The sequence below is a fragment of the Austrofundulus limnaeus genome, unplaced genomic scaffold (assembly GCF_001266775.1).
Source record: "Austrofundulus limnaeus strain Quisiro unplaced genomic scaffold, Austrofundulus_limnaeus-1.0 Scaffold14, whole genome shotgun sequence".
NCBI lineage: Eukaryota > Metazoa > Chordata > Actinopteri > Cyprinodontiformes > Rivulidae > Austrofundulus > Austrofundulus limnaeus.
The window spans coordinates 303,948-326,020 of NW_013952416.1; the positions used below are offsets into that span (position 1 = coordinate 303,948).

Genomic DNA, 22,073 nt, shown 5'->3' on the forward strand with positions numbered 1-22,073 from the left:
TGGATGTGCAGCTGACAAATCTGCGGCAACTGTGTGATGCCATCATGTCAATATGGACCAAAATCTCTGAGGAATGCTTCCAGCACCTTGTTGAATCTCTGCCATGAAGAATTGAGGCAGTTCTGAAGGCAAAAGGAGGTCCAACCCGTTACTAGCGTGGTGTACCTAATAAAGTGGCCGGTGAGTGTATGTTTATTAAATAAAGTCTAATGTTACAACTAATCATGGATCCCTTTAAAAATGTAAATACCTCAAAACAACATTTTGTAAGATTGTGATTTCAATTTTTGACGCATTATTTCTATGTGTCAGTTTGTGAAGCTTAAATGCGCAAATAAATCCAGATGGCACAGGCAGTACAGCTAAAAACCCACTAAAACATTAATATTTTTTAAAACCTAAGATGCTCTCTCTCAAATTGATCATTTCACACCGACATGCCAAGAGTCAGACCAACTGCCAAGGACTCCTACATAAAGTAAGGTGCCTCGAGAACACGGAGTCTCAAGATAATATTTAAGTTGAGGTTTCAAAACTCCACAAATTACATGTGCTCAACATCACCCACCTCCAACAGCTTCAAGTATAAACGCGTGCACAACCGTTTGGGCCTGGATGGTGAGGTGAAGAGTGGAAGAGGGACGGGGCACGATATGAGGGTCTTTCCTGAAGGAGACAGAGGTTACACATCAAGGAAAGAGATTTTTTTTAAGTTATTTATGTTTTGCAGTGAAAAAAAAAAAAGAAAAGAAACAACCCTAACCTGGATGGGAATGCAGAAATGATGAGGTGAGGAGCGAGCAGAGTCAGGGAATAGTGAACCACCTCTGGTATGCTTCCCCCGAAGCCGACGTCTCTGTTTCTGAACAAGACTTCCTCCGTGAGCCAAGCCACATCACGACACAGGACAGACATACTCACTCCCTGAGGAGCACGAGAGGAAGATGTTTAATTCCAAAATCAGGCGTGAGCATTAACCATCTGGAGATATTTGTTAGAGACCGGTGGGCAAGACTCAGAAAATCACTGTCACGCTCTACTACACTACCCCCAAAACCAATTTTGTTTGTGAGCCTCTTGGAGTACTGATGGATATTTAGAGGGGCAGAGGCGGATTTTAACACCAAAAGCAGAAAGTAAGGGGGAATTTTTTTCTTTCCATCCTTTTTAGATGACATATGTACCTTGTGATGTCTGTACAGTAGAAGACTGGACACAAGACTTGTGGACATCACAGCCAAGCTGGAGGTTGTCACTAAACAGGCACAAACTCTGAATTAACAAATACAACAAGGTACTATAATATACCTTTGAAACTACAGTTTATGAAGATCCATTTAGGATTCAGAAGGGTTTAACGTGGACCTTGACTCACAGAAGAGGAGGTGAAGGATGACAGCAATGCTCAGGTCTTGATCTGATGGACTCATCTCTTCATGATCAGAAGCATTTAAAGGCAGAAGCCACGACATCCGTCTTTTGCCAAACACACTGTTAGACCTTAAGAGAACAAAGTGAAAAAGTAAAAAACTTTATGTTATGGCAATATTTATTTAACAACAGAGACAGAAATACGTTGGTCCAAGAATGAAGGTACTCCGTGAGATGATCAGCTGAGTTTTATTGCAACAACAGGAAACACAGAGAACGTGGCCTGTCTCTGTGCCTCTCTGTCTGTCTCTCCACACTGCTCACTGTCTAACTCTGTTGCACACTGTGTCTCGAGAGGCCTCATATACAGCATTCTGTCATCTAACATCGTGTGAGAATGAACAACCAATCATAACCTGCCCCATCCTGATACACGGAAATAGGTCAACTTGATGCTGACGTCCGGAAGGATATCACAAGATATGAACAAGTGTTCATATCTTCAGGAACAGGAACAAGTGGTCAGTGTCAAGGTGATACAGAAAATAAGAATTCCACAACACTTTATTATAATGGAAACATTTTCAATAAATATTTCCAACAAATTCATAAATCTCCCCTTAGGACTCAAAATGACCAACTTTCACCTTACTTTCACCTAGAGTAAATGCAGCATGATCCCAAGTTAGTTGGAGATTAAGATGGAGGAAGCTGGATAATTCAGCTCAGATCTGAGAACGTGTGGTAGTAATCCCCTGCAAATCTGAACAACTCACTGAATGAGGTCATTTCAAACCAGGGGGGGGGGGGGGCACAAAGAAAAAACAGGATTGTCTTTGAGCTGGAGCTAAATTCAAACGCTGGAAAACTTGCTGTCATGCAGAGGGGTGATTTTCTTTACCCCTCATCATACAAGTTCTTTTAATGTTGTTACATCAGCAGCTACGTGGCTGTATTTCTCACAAAGCAGCTGTTAAACAAGTGTTTGGTGGGCTGCGCACGCTCTTACTACGGTAACCCCAGCTGTCGTCAACCAGGATAGAAATTTGTGTGAACGCACAGAAAATATTTACTGTAGACCTGAAGCCATCAGAACATGTCACTATGAACTCAAATTTAAAAAAAACTTTGCTGAAAAGCAAAATTTGAAGGCATACACTGATGAAATGCATGAACATAAAAACCGTTGCAGGTGCATCACTCAGCACTTGATGTGTGTTTGATCAAGTGAAACTTCTGTGGGGCGATGCAGGCACAACATGAGTAATATTTATACATCTCAGCTCTGCATGTGCTCCGGAGAGATAGGCAGACGAATATCAGAGTGTTGAATGTAGCTTTGCTGATCCACAGGGTTTACCACCTTTGTAAATAAATATCTGCACATGATTTTTAATTTTATTGATCCACTAATGCATTCTCTGTGCGTTTTAAAATGTTGAAATCATAACTTCAACAGCTAATACCTTAAAAGGGATAGTTCAGTTATTTTAAATTAGTGTTTAGTTGAAAAGTTATGAGCTAATAATACACCCCTGATCAAAATCTTAAGACCAGTCAAAAAAGTGCAAGAATTTGCATTTTGCACTATTGGATCTTAAGAAGGTTCTAAGTAGAGCTTCACAATGTTAAAAGAAGAAATCAGCGTAAGAGACAAGAACTTTTGAGCAGGGAATTTTCTGAAAACTGCATTTACACTCAAACATGATTTTTTCAGCTGATCAAAAGTTTAAGACCATAGTCTTTAAAAGCCAAAAGCTGTGCAAAAATCTGGATTCCATGTCATTTTCTGTCAAGTCTTTACACTGTCAAGACCTCCTGATGGCAAAAGTAAAAAAGCTCACTGACTTTGAACGTGGTAGGATTGTTGAGCTGAATAAGCAAGGCCTCTCACAACATGCCATCTCTGCTGAAGTTGGACGCAGTAAGACAGTCATTTTGCATTTTTTAAATGATCCTGAGGGTTATGGAACAAAAAAGTCAAGTGGTAGACCCAAAAAAATTCACCAGCTCTGAGCCGCAGGATCCGATTGGCTGTCYGTCAAGACACGGGACGACCCTCTACCCAAATTAAGGCCATTACTGGTGCTGACTGCAGCTCAATAACCATCAGACGGCATCTGTGAGAGAAGGGCTTCAGAAACAAAAAAAACGTCTTCAAAGGCCACGTCTTCTTCAACGCCACAAAATTGCCCGTTTGGACTTTGCAAGGGTGCACCAAACATGGGACATTGAAAGGTGGAAGAAAGTTGTCTTCTCTGATGAGAAAAAATTTAACTTTGATGGTCCTGATGTCTTCCAACGTTACTGGCATGACAAGGAGATGCCACCTGAGATGTTTTCTACATGGCACAGTGGTGGGGGTGCCATCATGATTTGGGGTGCGTTTTCCTTCAACGGAACAATGGAGCTTCAGGTTGTGCAGGGGCATCAAACAGCAGCTGGCTATGTGGAGATGTTGCAGCGGGCATCCCTCATGACTGAGGGCCCTCGTCTGTGTGGTAATGATTGGGTTTTTCAACAGGACAATGCTGCAGTTCACAATGCCCGCCTGACAAAGGAGTTCTTCCAAGAGAATAACATCACTCTTTTGGACCATCCTGCATGTTCCCCGGATCTAAACCCAACTGAGAACATTTGGGGATGGATGGCAAGGGAAGTTTACAAAAATGGACATCAGTTCCAGGCAGTGGATGCCCTTCGTGAAGCCATCTTCAACACTTGGAGCAACGTTCCCACTAGCCTCCTGGAAACACTGGCATCAAGCATGCCTAAATGATTGTTTGAAGTCATCAACAAGAATGGTGGAGCTACTCATTACTGAGTCCTTTTTTTGACACTTTGATTTCCGTTTTGGGGGGTTTTCAGGTTTTTTTTTTGAGCTATGGTCTTAAACTTTTGATCAGCTGAAAAAATCATGTTTGAGCGTAAACGCAGTTTTCAGAAAATTCCCTGCTCAAAAGTTCTTGTCTCTTGCACTTATTTCTTCTTTTAACATTGTGAAGCTCTACTTAGAACCTTCTTAAGATCCAAAAGTGTAAAATGCAAATTCTTGCACTTTTTTGACTGGTCTTAAGATTTTGATTAGGAGTGTATCTTACCTGCTGTAGATAAATCCTTTCATCAAACTCTTTGCAAAAAAAAAAAGTTAACTTTGGATTTGRTTGAAGAGCTGTTAAGATCCACTACAGTTTTGGACCCAATTTGGTCAGAAATAATCTCTATTTCTTTGAATTGTTGAGGTCATTCAAAGATCTGTTTTCAACAGATAAGATAATAATTGGAACTTTGATTCATAAGATCTGAGCTATTGCTTTAATTGGCAGAAGCAAGTATCACAGTGTGGTATTAAGTAAGAAATGAATGGAGGTCTAACTGTGCTCACATGCTGGTAACAATCCAATCTCATCACTATTCTTTACCTCTTTTTTTTTAAACTCAATCTATTGCCATATTTTTACTGAAACCATTTGTCGGCAAGCCCCTCTCTGAGACGAATGAACATATGATGGGAGAAGCCACGTTGCTCGTTAGGTGCCAAGCAGAGATTGAGCGGGGGATGTTGTTTTCTTTCTGTTATCTCTTTCACTGGCAGACTGTAATGTCGATGGTAATTGGACCGAGTCTAAGAGGATGAAAATCTCATCAGGGCTTGCATCACTTCTGTGCCAAATTTAAGGTTTAGACAAAAGTTCTCCAAAGTTTAAGAGAAAGGAACTTTTCAATTTCACAGATATTAGACACAACAAAACCCAGCTGTAAATCCCACTGTAGTTCGTTCACATCCGGTTTACACACTCGCTTGTGCGTGGAGGTGAGCACACAGGTGGTTTAATTACCTGTCGTTGAGGATAACAGGCAGCAACAGGTCCTGTAGAGGGAGCCATTCATCTACTCTGCACCTCCCGGACTCACACATCTCCTACGAACACACAAAACAAGATAAATGTACAGTCGTGCATTCATCCAAGAGCTGAAAAGCAGCGGCTCCAAATCATTTAATGCTGATGTTTTAGTTGGCTGAGTTTAAAGTAGTAGCGAAAGTTTATTTTTGATCCCTTTTGTAAAAGCCCTCTGCTCAATTATTAACAAAATATTATGTTTCTAGGTTATTAGTTACATCAATCAAAAAATAATATAGCTCACGAAAGCTACCCGATAATAAATTCTGCTTTCAGGAAGGTTAGAACTTCTAAGTTGCTGGAAAGACATTGATTCAACTTTTAATCACTTTAGTGGAAGATGTTTGTGATTTATTTAGCAAAGCTTGCAATGCCTCTATTTTGCTTAATGTAATATGCCTCCACTCAAGTGCACCGAAATGCATTTTTATGGGTCAAAAGAGGATTTGATTAAGGGTAAAACTTTAACAAATTCACATTTTCAACACTCATTTGTAAAAGCACATTTACTTGGACCACATCTAAAGGTCAGGGTGATTTATGACCGGGCTTATTGTTTGTCATCTTAGAGAATGTAAATCTAAAGGCACCTTGTCAGCGGGCCAAGACGACAATTTAAAAATCTGAATGCATGAATAAAAGTCTTCTTCCCTATCAGCAATTAAAGAATATATTTTTACAATCTAGTGAAAGAAAGACTATAAACTTTCATTCTATGAACATAAACTGATGATGTTTATATATTGTATATATATATTTATTTGGGGATTTCTTTATTGCAGGTAGTGTATAGCAGTGGTGCACCTTAAGAGAAAAGGGCTGCGCCAAGTCGATCCTCACACTTCCTTCTGGTTTCTTCCAAAAGGTGGACAACAGCTGCAGCAACACAGATCTCAAGCCAACCTGTTTAAATATATGACATTTGCAGTCATTACATCCTTTCAGGAGGGACATATACCAAAATCACCAATGAACAAGATGTATGCGAGGCACTGAGATAAACAGCTAGTCCCTGAGTGTGTGTGTGTATGACTGCAGGAACTGTGTGTTCTGTAATTTATGTGTGCCGTGTCTGAATGACGGAACAAAATGATGGGGTGAGGACCTTATTATTGCAATTAACAGAGAGCAACACCCACTCTACAGTAAAGTCTCAAAGAGCAAATAACAGAGGGCAGCTTTTATGGTGACTAATAATGAATAATAGCCATCAATGATGCCGTGAAAAAAAAAAAGATGTGCAAACCTTAGCTGATCAGCCAGTGCTGGTCAGAAATTAGAGTGCAAACCTCTGAGAGGCTCTAAAAGCTGCAGCATCAATGGAATTGTTTTTCCTCCAAACCTTAATGTGATACTACTAACCCCCTGTGGGACAATCCTGAGAGAAGTGTGTCCTCATCACAAACATTTTGAGTGAAATGCGTGTTGAGTTGTGTGGAAGGGGAAAAACAAAGCTGGTAGAGATGACCTCTGTCGTAAAGCTTTTTAGAGGACCATTATTCATTCATCCAGTCTTTTGGAGGATGAAGCATATTGGTATTATAGATGGAGAGGATCTTCACCTTTACCACACTGCTATGAATATGCAGTGCTCTAAGTAAATAAAACCCTCAAAGTTAAGCTCAAGTGGTGCAAACACCCACCTCGACCATATGGCTGACACACAAAAAAAGGAGTTTTGATGGTAAGAAAATGCTAATCTAAATTGATAGTCCTGTCAGATTTATACTTCGAGGCTTTTATAAGATTTTTTCCTTATTTATGTAAAATAGATGCACTTTTACCAGAATTTCTTGGCAGAATTATACATGTTTACTGACAATAAATATAAATATGCACGAAATGCATGACTAACTAAATTCAGAGAAATAATATGTGAACAAGGTCTCTCTGTTCATAAGTAACTCAGTGAGTTATGACTCTGATGTTCAGGATGGAAATTGCCAAATTCAGTTTTTTTAGATGTTGAGCTGAAGCTAAACTAAGCTGAGCTGAGCTGAGTTGAGTTGAGATGAGATGAGATGAGATGAGATGAGATGAGATAGACGTCCTGATGCATCTCAGTAATCCAGGTAAAAAAATCTAAAAGAAAAAAAAGGCTGGGCTTAAAAGCCTGAATTTTGCCTGAAACTCTCCTGAAGTTTCTGAAACTCTCCTGAAGTGCCTGAAGAAGTCTCTTGGAGAAGAGACGAAACATTTCATTAGAGAAGAACCTGTCCAGAAGACATACACAATTTTTTTCTAGTTGAGATAGACCTTTATTGTCATTGTACAGAGCACAATGAAATTACAGTTCAGAACACCCATTCAGAAGAGCAGAACATAACAAACATAGGAGAACAGGCGCCCTGGGTCATGCAGCCACAGACCCCTGCACAGAGCAAGGATCATCTTCATGAAGACACCAAGAGGAGGCGCAACCCTTAAAAAAAAACTAAAAACCGCACAAGGGAAGATGTGGAGGAAAAAAAACCCTCACACTTCACACTCAACATTTGTGTTGCAGCTGTTTACGTTTGATAAACAAGCCAAATCAGTTAACCAAACTATCATAACTGACCTCCTGTTGGTAAATGAACACCAACACAAACTTGATCTCTTCCCTTCATGCAATATCTCTTGCCTCACATTTCCTTCTTTCACAGTTTGAAAACCTAAATCTGCTCAGTTGCTCTTGAGGGCAAAACAGTGACAGATGGCTCCTATTAAGTGTGTGTTCGCACGTGTGTGTGTGTGTGTGTGTGTGTTTTTACACGCAGGCACCTGTACGTTGGTCTTGGTCACACAGTCGTAGGAGATGCCCACAGGGACCAGACTGACATCAGGGACAGATCCCTCTTTGATGAGCTGCCTGATGCGAGCCAGCCACCGGCCGCACAGGCCAGACTCCGCTGACACACCAACACTTAACACCTGACCCTCATGTAGCAGCTCACGTATCAGCTGAGCAGGAGGAGAGAAGATGGCGAAAGGTTGGACGAATCCAGGCAGAAGGAGATCAGTTAACACACAATACACGCCGTGCACTTTATACACAAACAGAATTGTAAATTAGCCATCAAAGGAAATACAAAGAGGCAGGGATAAAGATGGACGACAAGTTAAAATGTAAGGAGCAGGATAAAGAGCATGAGAGGGGGGCACACTTTATGACATTCAAAGATACTTCCCTTGCCTCGAGTACTGTTTTACCCTTACAGACAAGGAAAATTCAATTACCATTGAACAGCAGCTAAGCAGGCCCACACTCAATAAACAATAAAGGTCTATTAACATTGAAATACAGCCGACAAACAGGATTGCCTTCTCACGCAAAGCCAATATGCTTACCCACATACAGCAGGTAAAATAAGTATTGAACACATCAACATTTTTCTCAGTAAATATATTACTAGAGGTGCTAATGACATGAAATTTTCACCAGATGTCGGTAACAACCCAAGTGATCCATACATACAAAGAAATCAAACCATAAATGTCCAGAAATGAAGTTATTTGTAATAATGTGGAATGGCACAGGGAAAAAGTATTGAGCACATGAAGAAAGGGAGGTGTAAAAAGGCATGGAAAGCCAAGACACCAGCTGAACTCTCTCTGTAATTAGAAAGCAAGCCTGCCCCTTGTCAGTGCAAGTTAATATCAGCTGGTTCAGTCCCAAATGATGGCCAGGTATCACACAAGAACCATCTGATGATGGGTAAAAGTAAAGAGCTCTCTCAAGACCTTCACAACCTTATTGTTGCAAAGCCTAATGATGGCATCGGTTACAGAAGAATGTCTAAACTTCTGAAGGTTCCAGTGAGCACTGCTGGGGCCATAATTCAGAAATGGAAAGAACATTATTTCACCATTAACCGACCATGACCAGGTGCTCCTCACAAGATTTCTGACAGAGGAGTGAAAAGAATGATCAGAAGAGTTGTCCAAGAGCCAAGGACCACTTGTGGAGAGCTTCAGAAAGACCTGGAATTAGCAGGTACGACTGTTTCAAAGAAAACAATAAGTAATGCACTGAACCACCATGGCCTGTATGCACGCTCACCATGCAAGACTCCACTGCTGAAGAAACAGCATGTTGAAGCTCCTTTAAAGTTTGCTGCACAACATTTAGACAAGCCTGTGTAATACTGGGAGAATATAGTCTGGTCAGATGAGACCAACATTGAACTGTTTGGATGCCAGAATACACATCATGTTTGGAGGTCAAATGGCACTGCACATCAGCCCAAAAACACCATACCAAAAGTGAAGTTTGGAGGTGGGAACATCATGGTGTGGGGCTGTTTTTCAGCATATGGTACTGGCAAACTTCAAATAATTGAAGGAAGGATGAATGGAAAAATGTACAGAGACATTATTGATAAAAAATCTGCTTCCATCTACCAGGATGATGAAGATGAAACGTGGCTGGACATTTCAGCARGACAATGAGCCCAAACACAAAGCCAAGGAAACTCTCAGTTGGTTTCAGAGAAAGAAACTAAAGCTGCTGGAATGGCCCAGCCAATCACCTGACCTGAATCCAACAGAAAATCTATGGAAAGAACTAAAGACCAGAGTTCATAGAAGAGGTCCACGAAACCTTTAAGATTTGAAGACTATTTGTGGAAGAATGGGCTAAAATCACACCTGAGCAATGCATGCCACTAGTTTCTCCATTCAGGAGGCATCTTGAAGCTGTCATTGACAACAAAGGCTTTTGTACAAAGTATTAGATAAATTTCAGTAAGTGTGTTCAACACTTTTTCCCTGTGCCGTTCCACATTATTACAAATAACTTCATTTCTGGACATTTATGGTTTGATTTCTTTGTATGTATGGATCACTTGGGTTGTTACCAACATCTGGTGAAAATTTCATGTCATTAGCACCTCTAGTAATATATTTACTGAGAAAAATGTTGACGTGTTCAATACTTATTTTACCCGTTGTAAATGATCGAGGAATGACTGAATAGAACTGAAATAGATATATAAATAAAAAAGCGGTTTTACTAGTACATAGGCTTTCTATGAACTATTGTGCCTGTATTCTTTTATAACATCAAACTAGGCTGTTTTTAGATCTGTATGGCAGAATATTGATCATTAAAAAAGCTTGTACCTCCTTAAAATGATACAAATTTTCAGAAAAACTGATGCAACAAAAAAGCTTACAAGGAGGCAGTCATTATTTATTATAAATAGAGGCTAATAGAGACTAAAAGCACTAAAAAAGGTCCTCAGTGACATCTGTAAAAGATTCAAGAGAGAAGATGGAACAAATGAAACTCATGACAAATTTCAAAATAAGAGCAAAAAAATTTTTAAAAAGAAAAGACAACCTGCGCAGACATGCCAAGCAAACCCAATCACACTAACCACCACTCTTCTCATTTCTCCTCCCAGTTCTCATCACTTTGTCTTGTCAGCTCCAAAAGTGAGATCTCTGTAGCAAAACACAAGCCGCTTGGTAATTTCAAGAATGAATAGAAAGTGGGATGAGGCTGGGGAATGAGGGAGAGCAGGAAAACGAAGGGCTGTATTGTGATTGAGAAGTTGACTGTGATAACACTCCAACGTCGAGTGCAATGTAAAGTATCTGTTAGTGTGAGCTGAACTGAAAACAGATAAACAGGTGAAAAAAATAATGACATGTCTTGGTGGCACTGCTTACCCTGCAATTTTATATAATTACTTGCAGATTCTCTTCCTATTTTATTTTTTTAGGCAGAATTTATAAAAAAAAAAATTTCATTCAGGTCCTTTCGCCTCATTTCTGATTTCACATAAATAAAAAGCAGCTTTTACAACGAAAGCATTTATTGCCTGGTGACAATATGAAATAACTTCATAATGGCTCAATAAAGCCCATCTCCACCATCGCGCTTGTATGCGGTTCGGCCTCGGATGAATGTGTCTCTATTAGGTTCCAACCACACTCACCCGTGCTGTTCTCCGGTGGTTCTAAGCAGGTAGAAGCAAGTTCAGTACGCTTATGACTTTGACATCAGCAGAACGCTGCCATGGATTATCTTTGGGACTGATTGACGGAAGAAAGGCGGAGAGCGCCGCTTTTGTTTTGGAATATGAGCGTGCGGTGTGATACGACGACATGGAGAAAGCAGTAATAAAACCATGGTCTAAAATTTTGGTGATCTTGGGAAATATATAATGAAAATTTAATATCAGCTGGAGATAGCTTTTTGAGCTACATTAGTGTGGAGAACAAAGGCCTTTTCACAAGAGACCTCAGTTTGGGACTTTAAGGTGTCTGATGGCTGCCTCGGTGTGATTTCTGAATGGCTCGAGGAGGGCAGGGGGGCTATCGAAGTCAGCCCACCCCTGATGTGCCTTTGTGCTGCACAGTGAGGCGAAACAGTCGATGTGTGAAAAGACAAGCTTGTGCCGCAGCTCAATAATGTAATGAAGTAATGATATGATAGGTACAAGAAGCCAGTTGCAGGATTAAATAACAAAAAACAGATTTATTAACAAGGGAAAAGCAACTTAGAACGTCTCTTTTGGCTCAGCGAAGCTCGCTTCATTTCTGAAAACAAGTAATGAGTTAAAAATGAACTGTTCATGACCTTTCAACAGAACTTCACTTCAAAAGATCAAAATTTTCTCTTTAAGTTATGAAAACAAATTCTTTATGGACATAATGAATTATTAGGATAGGCCAAGTGAGCAGAGTGATCCATTCAGAAAAAAAATACATAAATATCATAAAAGGCCTTGATATCTAAAGAAAATAACATTGACGGATGACAGCTTCTTTTTCACTGGAAAGAAAAACTCTCCCACAACATTTAGCCAAGTCAAAAACACTCCAGGAGAAAGACGTTACGTTTCAGGTCAGATTTAAAACATAAGACTTCATAACATATCATTAACTGATAAACAGGTGGAGGCAGTGTGATGGCATGAACCTGCGAGGCTCCAAACAAACTTTATTAATGGTGAGATAAGACAGAAGCAAGCGGGTGAATTCTGATAGCTTCTGATATAAATAGCAATCCACCGCCAGGCCAGAAGCAGACAGATGTAGCTAATCTGTTTAGATGGGATTTTAAGTGCAGATAAAAAAATCTAAAACATAACAAACCCAGGAGTTTGAGCTCATAAAATAAGACTATTCAGCTTCAGCTAATTTAGTCACCTGATCTGTATTTAACTTGCTGCAGACAAAATTAAAAGCTTTACAAAACTTTATACTGAACAGAGCTGATGAACTGGAATAAATTAGGATTTTTTTTTACTTTTACCTTTTTTTTACTTCAAGCTACAAATACCTACAAAAACCTCTTTAAAAATATTTCACATTCATGCACTTTGTAGTCATGTTCCATCCAGTTACATGTTAAATTGACTGCATTTAGAGGGCACTTTCAAAGCTTTATTGACCATTCAAGGTTTTTCGACACTAAAATTTGTACTCAACCCAACACACAGAGACTACCCAGTTAGAAGATCAAGGCAAGTATAGGGTTTAATTTCTTGTCTTAGAGCAATTTAACATATTGAGAGGAACATGAATCCATCCATAAACTTGTCTATTAGCAAGTGATTGCTTTACAGCAGCTCCACTGAAATTAAAATTACATTTGAGCCCCTGAGATTTCTAAACTTTCATTCCTCCAATTTAGATGAGACAGCTCAAGAGTCTGTGCTTCGAGACCAAATCTAAGAGAGTTCAGCTTAGATGTGTTAATAAACTGCTGAAATTCCAGGGTTGTTCATCGTAACCACGTGTTTTTCTTGTTAAAATCAAAGACAGCAAAGGGCACGAGGGGTTTCATGATTTATAAAGTGTTAATGTTGTTTTGTTAGCTGGCCCAAGGAAATAAAATATTTAAACTCTTGCCAAGTTAATTCCTTTTTACTTTTGGTGACAAGACATTCATGTTTCATTTTCAGTTCTTCCGACTAAAACGTCTCAAATACGATGAACTGGCACGAAATTTCAGCAATGTCAGACATAATTAAACTGGTAGTTTGATAAATGAGATGAGCTTTGATATACTTTCAGGTTAAAGAGAACTTTGATGAAGTTGTGACAAATCTGTGCATCCACACTTTCTTCCTTCGTTTATCAATCATTTAAAAAAAAGCCGTTAGACTTACAGAAGTCATGACAGCAGAGTACAGAGGGTCCCCTTCAGCTTCGAGCTCAGTCATTGAGGGTGGCAGGAGGACTACACCTATTTTCTGCAGAAGGGATCTGTGGAACAAATGAGGGAGAAGTGTAATAAAGAAGCTTTAAGTAATTTGAGGTTTTAAACTTCATTTGACGAGCCTAAATATGATTATAAAAATCAGCATCTCGTTCCTGGAGTTAAAATAAACTGAACTGTTGTAATGGTAGGTACTTGTTAGTGCAGCTCAACCTGTGTGGCAGTCTGTTTGTGGGAATGTGTGTGCATGAATCTACCTTAAGAAGCAGCTCTGGACCTGCAGAGGGCAGAGAGTGTACGGTACTCTCAGACTGTGACAGAAGAGCACGAGCGGGATGAGAGAGCAGTCCATGGCATTCTGACGCACATACACATAAACCAGTGGAGTGCCCTAGATCAAACAAACAGCAAGAATCACTAGAATGACATCTACAAGTTTTAAACTCAACCCAGTTCAAGAATGCCGCCACAGCCGATCAACCATAGCCAATATAACAAAGGCTATTACTCACTTTGATATTTTTTTAACAAAAACATAGTCTCTTCAGTGGATTAGCGATAAGAGTCTATCATCCCTAAAAATATCATATGATCACATTTTTTGTCTCATTTAGTCATTTCTGAAAAGGAATAAAATCGTGGACAATTCAGCCACAAAATAAAAAGGCAAACAGAGCTGCTGTGATTGGATCAACATCTAAATTAGTTTTCAAAGCACTTCTTTGTCTTTCTGGCTTCACAAATCAAGATGAAAATCCTTATCACTCTGGAAAGATGTGACAAATCCTAGATGTACCCTGACAACTGGCTGACAATCAAAACTAAACGYGTCACCCACATATTTTTTGCTGGTTTGTCCTTCACCACATATTGCATTCAGTGAGATCAAGGCAGAAAAAGATCACAACCAAACTTATTCATGCCCATTTTGCGACTCTGCAACATCAGCCCAACTCATTTCCCTTTATCTATTTAGTCAACCATGTAATTAAGAGTTGTGTACAATTCAGTTAAAAAAGGGAAAATTAATTAAGTTTTACGAGAGAAGATGAACTTTTAAAAAGTTTTTAGATCTTTTAACATATTGCATCACTTCAGTAAAACTATTTACAAATTTGTACTTTTCTTGCTTTGCAGTGGATAAATAAAAACAACCCTGCCACTGTTTACAGAAAAGCCTAATTTCACACCYTAAGCGAGGATGATTATAGAAGTGTGCTAATAAATAGTAGTATCTGTGTTTCACAGGACGAGCTGACACAGTTTCAGACACATTTAATCATGTGTGAATCTTGTATCCAAAAGAGGCAAAAGTGTGTGTTTATAAACCTTCATACCTCCTGGGAAGCTTTGTGTAAAGCTGGTAGATGATTGAGGTTAACCTGGATACTTCCAAACACAGACGCAAACAGCTTCAAAATCACCCAGCTTAGGAACCTGCAGAAACAATGTGTAGAAAATAATGAGTGTAGATAACAATAATTAAAATGAAGACAATCCACACAAAAGTAACAAACAAACAATGCAGCCAAGAGAAAAAGCTGCCCATTATTTAAGTAAGCAAAACGTAGCTTTAATAAAAGTGAGAATTGGGTTCAGCCAGCCAACATGTAAACGAGATAGATGGGAGTGAGAAAGTGAGGAGAAACGGGATGAGTGATGACATGGGGAGGAGGCAAAGCGGAAAGCGATAAAAAAGGAAGGGGTGTGCGACTGACAGCTGCAGATAGAGACAAAGGTCGTAGCTGCAAATGAGGGAGAGAAGAGGAGAGGAGAGGAGAAATAGGGAAGAGAGAGATTCTGAAAAGAGATTTGTTAGGCCACAAGAAAGCCTCGAGACTTTCTTTGAAAGAAGAAGAAGAAGAAAAATGAGAAGTTTCAGCTCTATTTCATCACACATTTACAGAATTTTCAACACAGTGTCTATGAATGAACAGACCTGAAAAATTCATGGCACACAGATTTACTTTTAAAATATCACTTGTCAATGCTCCTGGACAGGTTGGTGCCTCAACAGCCGTCATCTTGACAAGCCTGATGAATGACCGATGAAGTGTGTGTGTGTTGAAAACATCGCTCAGCTTTTACTACCACATCAAATTTCAGTTCAATATCTTTCACCCAAATATTCTTAAAAGAAAAAGTAACGTTACGTAAAAACTGCATCCATGAATAAATCTGTCTGAAATATCAGATTAAAAGTCAAAATTGAAAATCTGTTTATATCAAAACATTCTGGTTATAAAAACCACTTGATCACTCATGTTTTTTTTATACTTGATCACAGATCCTKCAAAAAATCGCTTAGTGATTCCAATTTCTACATTTATCAGGTTGTCTTTTTCATTTATTTTACAAATTCAGAGCACTATTATTTCTAGCCTGAAGAGATGATTCCCCTAAAGCCTCTTCTCCATAGCAACTACTGCAGCAGCTTATGGCTATCATCAATTAATACTACAAAAATACAGAAGGCAACAATGTGACAATCAATATTCTTTTTTTAAATAAAAACATCTATTTAATCAACTAACAAGGCTTAACATTTGCTGCATTTGTTGGGGAACATTTTCAAATCAGGTTGTGAGGTCTTCAAAGTATTTTAAGTACAAGGACTCAGTTTTATTCAATGTTATCCTTGTTCATTGGGAAAAAAAAAAAAGAGTCATATTAACATGTTTTTAACAGCACTGGTCAGTAATTGAGCTTATTAACAAAAGCAAAACGCACCTACACTAACTGCATTTTTAAGAAAAGTGAATTATAAATTATTTATTGTTTGATAAATGAACAACAAAGCACACTGTAAAAAAAGAAATGTTGGATTTACTTAACCATGTTGTGTTACCTGGTTCCACTTAACTGAGTTGAGTAAATTCAAAGCAATATACCAGTTTTTTAGCCAAAGAACATTAGTATGTTGCTTTGAATTTACTCAAATCAGTTAAGTGGAACCAGGTAACATAACATAGTTAAGTAAATCCAACATTTCATTTTTAGAGTGCATATTTTTGAGCCTTTTGTTACCCAGCTGTCTCACAGTCACACACAAAAACAAACACAAACACACAGACCTTAAGAGGCGAGGAGAAACGCAGGTGTTAATGAGGGGGAGGAACTTTGAAAGAAGACTGAACTGCCCTCGGCTATCTTTCCCCTCAAGTGCTTTGTGATCTGCTGCAAGTGCCTTCTTCACCCTGAAATGCACGGTCACAGGATAGCAGGGTTAAGACAGCACAAAGCCTCATTTGTGTTGCACTTACACAAACATCCGCCTTCCAGCAASATGACAACATGAGTAGCACCCCTGAATGACATGGATACGTAAAGCTTAAACTCAATTACATGTAAGGAGGGAAAAACAACAGATACTGAGGACTCAATGGCAGCGATAGGCAAAGTGTGAACAACATCTGAAGTCATCATTTCTTCTTTTCGTTCACTCTGCACAGAACTGTTGATAGGCTCCATTTTCTGTTTCTTTGTTTGTCTTTCTTATCTTTACAGTCTTTTTCTCCGCCTCACATTAGAGCCGTGGCAGCCAGTTTCATTTTCGGTATCTCTGCCTATCGTTTATTTACACTCCTCCGGCATCTCTACACCTGTCCCGCCCCCCACTCCTCCCCTCCCACTCTTTCCCCTCAGGTACCTGTTGCTCTGACAGACTCTCTCCAACCTGTCGCTAGCAGGACTCCCGTAAACCTTGCACCCACTCACAAACAAGGCACAGCAAACCCTTCGCACCAGCCAGCCTCGATATCTGGAAAAAACAAAACACAAAAAAAAAGACAGCATTCAAATAATCTTGCGTGTGTGTGTGTGTGTGTGTGTGTGTGTGTGTGTGTGTGTGACTTTGTACCTACCTGGTTTGTCTCTCGTTGACACTCAGCAGGTTACGGAAGCCAGGAAATGAGTTTTGTCCCACCTTTTTGCGCTAATCAGTGACAAAAATATAATTGTGTCAACAGATTCAAACACCACAAAACTGACAAAAGATTATATTTATTGTTTTATTATTTGGCAGACACTAAAACTGACTCCAGGGCAGTAGGTTTCTAAAATTACTGAAGCAACAAAGTCTGTAAACAAACTCGGCAAAGTCGCTATCCAGAAGTCTTGAGGAATAAAAATAAGATAAAGGTGATAATTCACCCTGGGACCTCTTAACGTTCAGTCTAGTTTTCTACCTTTCCTTTTCTTGCCCTCTGTGCTGCCCACTTACCAGACTGTCTGGAGTGCACTGGTGACAACACTGGCCCACAGCAGGTCTGAACTTGCCCAGAAAGGAAGGCACGATCTTCACCTTTTTCTTGATCTTCAATTCCCATGACAACTGACAGGGATGGAAACAGAGTTATCACACATTTTCAGTACATACAGACAAACGGACTGAAAGTAAACCAACCTTTTGATATTTAGAATGGCTCACAACTACAAAACACATTTTTAGAAAACAAATAAGACAAAAAAAACATTGCAGTTTGACAGAAATTGTAGGGGCATCAGATCTTGCATTTAACTGAGGAACCAATGCATTTCGACAGGTTGATGGCATATTTTTTTCTGGTGTGTACCCTATTTTATTTTATTTTTTAAGAACAGGGTTATTTTGTGTGATCTGTTTTTTACTTCCTGTACAAAACCTTTCTTGGCTTCATTTAGATTCTTTATAAATTAAGAATGCATTCGAATACTAACACGAAGTAACAGGGAGAATTAGAAGTTAGATGTAAATCACAAAAAGTTAAATCTAAAAAAACAGCTTACAATTGTCAACGAGGTGATTACGTTTCAAGGCAGAACTTTAAAATACAGAAGCTTTTTTTAATATATATATTTATTGAGTTTTCAAAAAACAACWTAYATAAATCATACASMAGAGTATGAAGCATATACAAATTTAACRAATTACTGCATAAGAAAAATATACTCTTACYAAYACAACAATACAAATAAAAACATACAATAACTAAAAGTAAAATAAAATAAAATAARAGCAAGTCAAGGCAATTATCTAAGTAACTGAATACACTGCACTGGTTAAAATATAGAAGCTTTTCTCTTACACACAGAGCTTTGGTTTTTACAAATACTTATTTGAATTTGTGTATATAAAGCCTTCAAGGATGACATTCTCGACTATGAGGGAAATAGGAGTACTGTAAGCTGTCATTTTCTTGAAAGAAATTTTTTGTTAAAAAATATACACTTTTAAGGTTTTAAAAGTATGCTTTTTCAAAYGTGGTTGAACACCTATAGTTTACAGTAGAGACAGCAAATCTGCCAGTCATCATTGATCTTTATTTTTATTACATTCTACTAAACTTCACATTTTTTCCTTGTATGGCATGTAAAAATTAATAAATTAATATTGTGTCATCATTATGAGTTCTTTAAGTTGTTGATTTGATAGATTATAATCTTACAATCTCAGCATGCAGTAAGTGGAATAGCAGTGAATGTCAATCTAAGTTCTGATTACAAGTGTGGTGCATTCAGAACATATAACCAAACAGATCACGCACTCAAAAGGCTAGAATATGAACTATTTACTGATAAACCAGATTTTAGGTCACCTGTAGTGACCTGACTACTTGTCAATTGTACACACATTTGTTTTACAGTAAAACAGAAACTGAATGATAGAATGTGTTGCTTAGTGTGTGGCATTAGCTTGGCTGGTTCGAGGTTAGACTGATTATCTCTTTTATACAAAATAAGCTAATGAATCTCCTAAAATATATGTCTGTTTGACTGACAAAGATGAATTCAAGACCAGACTCTGTCAGGTCTATTGAACAATAAAAAAAGCTTATTTAAATATCAATCATTTAAAATCATCAAACGAGTTCAGAGCACGAGTATAAAGACAAGAGGGAGGAGGAGAAACAATGAATGATTCAAGTGTGTAGGCAAAGTTTTAGTATTCATGCGGTATTTAGTAATCCTTTGGAAATTGTGCTCATTTTCTGACAGGCTGGCGTGACTCATTGATGCATCATATTCTCTGATTTGGTAAGCATCAAACAGAATTAAGCACAGGAGGCCATGCATGTTCTTTAGTGATTGTGAGGAACAAAACGTTTGAGATTAGTGCACACAGAGGAAAAGGACAGTGGGAGAGAGGGAAGCAAGCAGAGTTCTTACAGCTGGTCTTTTCTGCTGAATCGGTGGAAGGCTCATGTTGTTGTTTATCCCATCATTTTTCTCCTGCACCATAATGAGGCCCCTGTAGATTTACACCCAGAAACCTATCTGGAAAAAGATTAGGAGAATTATAAAAATTATTATGGGGTGTCATGTTTAATACTGCGCTTTCACACATTGTGATTGGTATAAAGCAAATGTAAGACTATTTTTTAGCTTTAAGACAAAAGGACAGATTTAGAGCATTATCAGAAGACACAGGAGGGAAATGCCTTGTGTTCTCTAATTTAGGAAAATAAACCATAACACATACTCCTGTTTTTAAATCTCACTAACGTGTGGTCTTTGGTAGAATACCCACAGATACAATTTCACATATCTAAACAACCTATTTCCACATTATCTAAAAAGTTGTTCAATTTATAACCTGCTTTTCATTTATTTGAGCTTAACTTTTTTGATGATGGTTCAATCACCTTTGGTTTCTCATTGTGCCATTTAGCAGATTGTGGCAAACTTTTTTTGAAAAGTTTGGTTCCAACTTTTGTTTGAGTTAAACAAGGGAACAATTGCTATTAGGAGGTTAGAGATGGAGGGCAACTTGTCTTTGCTCAACAACATACAGGGGGGGACAGGGCGCTTGCTAGTGGGTGATTAAAAAACAAGCCCTAAGCTGAGAAAAGCTCCTATTTAACTGGAGCCTTGCATTAATGAGTGCTGTAACATACTATTTGGTCAAGAGGCAACACATTCAAGTTTAAACAGGTTATCTAATTGATAGTACTGGCTGTGCTGATCCTCGGGTGAGTAATCATCCAAAATTAAAGGTAGATTCACTGCAGAGCAAGGAAAGGGTCTGCTGATCCCTGAGGAAATAAAGCCAGCACAAAAGCCTTTATCTTTAGAGAGAATTCCCTTTGGTCTTTGTAGAGCTTTGTTTCTACTACAAAAGGATGAAGATGTGTCCTGATGACATCAGTTCTCTTCAAATATATACTTCTGAGTCTTCATCCATCAGATCCAGGAAACTCATTAGGCTCAGGAGACACTTCTTTTGCATCACTGTCTCTCCCTCAGCTGATCGCACGCTGCCCCATTAACTTTGCTAATTAAAACTTAAGCTTTACCCATGGGGAGATGCTCCACTTCAACCAGCTCTAAGTTCCCACATTCATTACCCAGTCTGGTGGGAACAGAGACATTGATAAGGAGTTCCCAGGGCTCTGTGATGCTTCACAGGTATGCTGGGTAATAGAGGGGATGAGGTGGTAAAAAGGGAGATAAAGGATGTAAAACAACGAATTAAAAAGTCAAATAATCACCAGAGGCTATGATGGAGTTATGTAAGACAGTCGGCAGAGAATAAAAAAAAAACATAGGAGTATGCCGAGGTCATAATGATGGGAAAATGAGCCCAATTTGCATTATCTATGAACTCTTACCTTTCAATTCAAATTATTTGTCTTCACACATGAATATAGTACTCAGTACTTACATTTATACCCCCTGGACTCTTCCTCCTATTGACAAATAATTAATGAAGTACTTTGCTAACTAATAGGCTGTAGTGTACTAATATGATTGTCAGGACTCAAGTGGGCCCATGATGACTAATGATTAAAAAATCAGAGGCCATTACAAGATGCCAGGTCAATTTAAGTGAAGGTAATTTCAAAGCAAGAGTTTTAGCGATGGTGGTTTGTACATGTTCCCAGAATCTGTTCAGTAATCAGTAATCTGGGGGCTTTAAAAACATTTAGCTGTTATTTGAAAAGGATTAACAAAGGAAATATTTAGCAGTTTGAGGATTAAGTTAAGAAGTGAGTATGCATGCAATAAACATGAAAAGCAATCAAGTTTATCAACTATAAAGTTGAGGGTACCGTAATAATTCATGCAGATGGCAAAAATGTGAGAGCAAAAGCAGAATCCCACACAAATAAAAAATATGATAGTGCTAGGAGGGCTTTAAACAGTAACATAAAAATACAAGTGAAACATTTCATTACCTCAATTAAACCACATAAATTACTTTAGAACTACAAGGTATGCACATCACAACCAAGAACACAGACAGTATCATGCCAGAAGAAGTGTTCACAAAGGTAAGCTAGCCAAACATTAGCTAACTACAGCTAAAAACAAAGACAACAATGTATGCAATGAATAACTTCCAACCAACCTAAAACACCTACTTGACTAGCAGCAGTGGAAACGTCTGTCAGTCGTGTTTAATTTGCATGCAGACAAATGAGCTGTTCGTGTCTCCTGAATTAAAAAGACAAAGGGGGTCTCATAGCTGCAGCTTTCTAATTAGCCTAATGACGTGTCAATCAAACTGATGGTAACGCCCAGGAAACAGTTACAAACCACGTTTTCAACCATTTCAATGCTTGAAATTGCTCTAACTCTAAACACTACAGAAAACTAAAGATAAGGGAGGACTAGATCTTCCCAACTTCTACCTCTACTTCATGGCCAACAGATTACAGTGCATC

At 38.6% G+C, this 22,073-nt stretch overlaps 1 protein-coding gene across 1 annotated transcript in view; it reads right to left on the minus strand.

Annotated features, from left to right (window-relative positions):
• gpat2 (glycerol-3-phosphate acyltransferase 2, mitochondrial) overlaps nt 1-22,073 on the minus strand; it is a gene marked incomplete at its 5' end in the record, with an annotated part of 110,172 nt that overhangs the window by 16,657 nt on the left and 71,442 nt on the right. The window contains 14 exons of the mRNA XM_014002540.1: nt 569-666; nt 764-924; nt 1,185-1,255; nt 1,376-1,500; nt 5,211-5,293; nt 6,078-6,176; nt 8,037-8,216; nt 13,379-13,475; nt 13,686-13,819; nt 14,766-14,865; nt 16,503-16,625; nt 17,078-17,188; nt 17,292-17,362; nt 17,651-17,761. Coding sequence (XP_013857994.1) covers nt 569-666; nt 764-924; nt 1,185-1,255; nt 1,376-1,500; nt 5,211-5,293; nt 6,078-6,176; nt 8,037-8,216; nt 13,379-13,475; nt 13,686-13,819; nt 14,766-14,865; nt 16,503-16,625; nt 17,078-17,188; nt 17,292-17,362; nt 17,651-17,761 — 1,564 coding nt within the window. The remainder of the gene's footprint in view (nt 1-568; nt 667-763; nt 925-1,184; nt 1,256-1,375; nt 1,501-5,210; nt 5,294-6,077; nt 6,177-8,036; nt 8,217-13,378; nt 13,476-13,685; nt 13,820-14,765; nt 14,866-16,502; nt 16,626-17,077; nt 17,189-17,291; nt 17,363-17,650; nt 17,762-22,073) is intronic.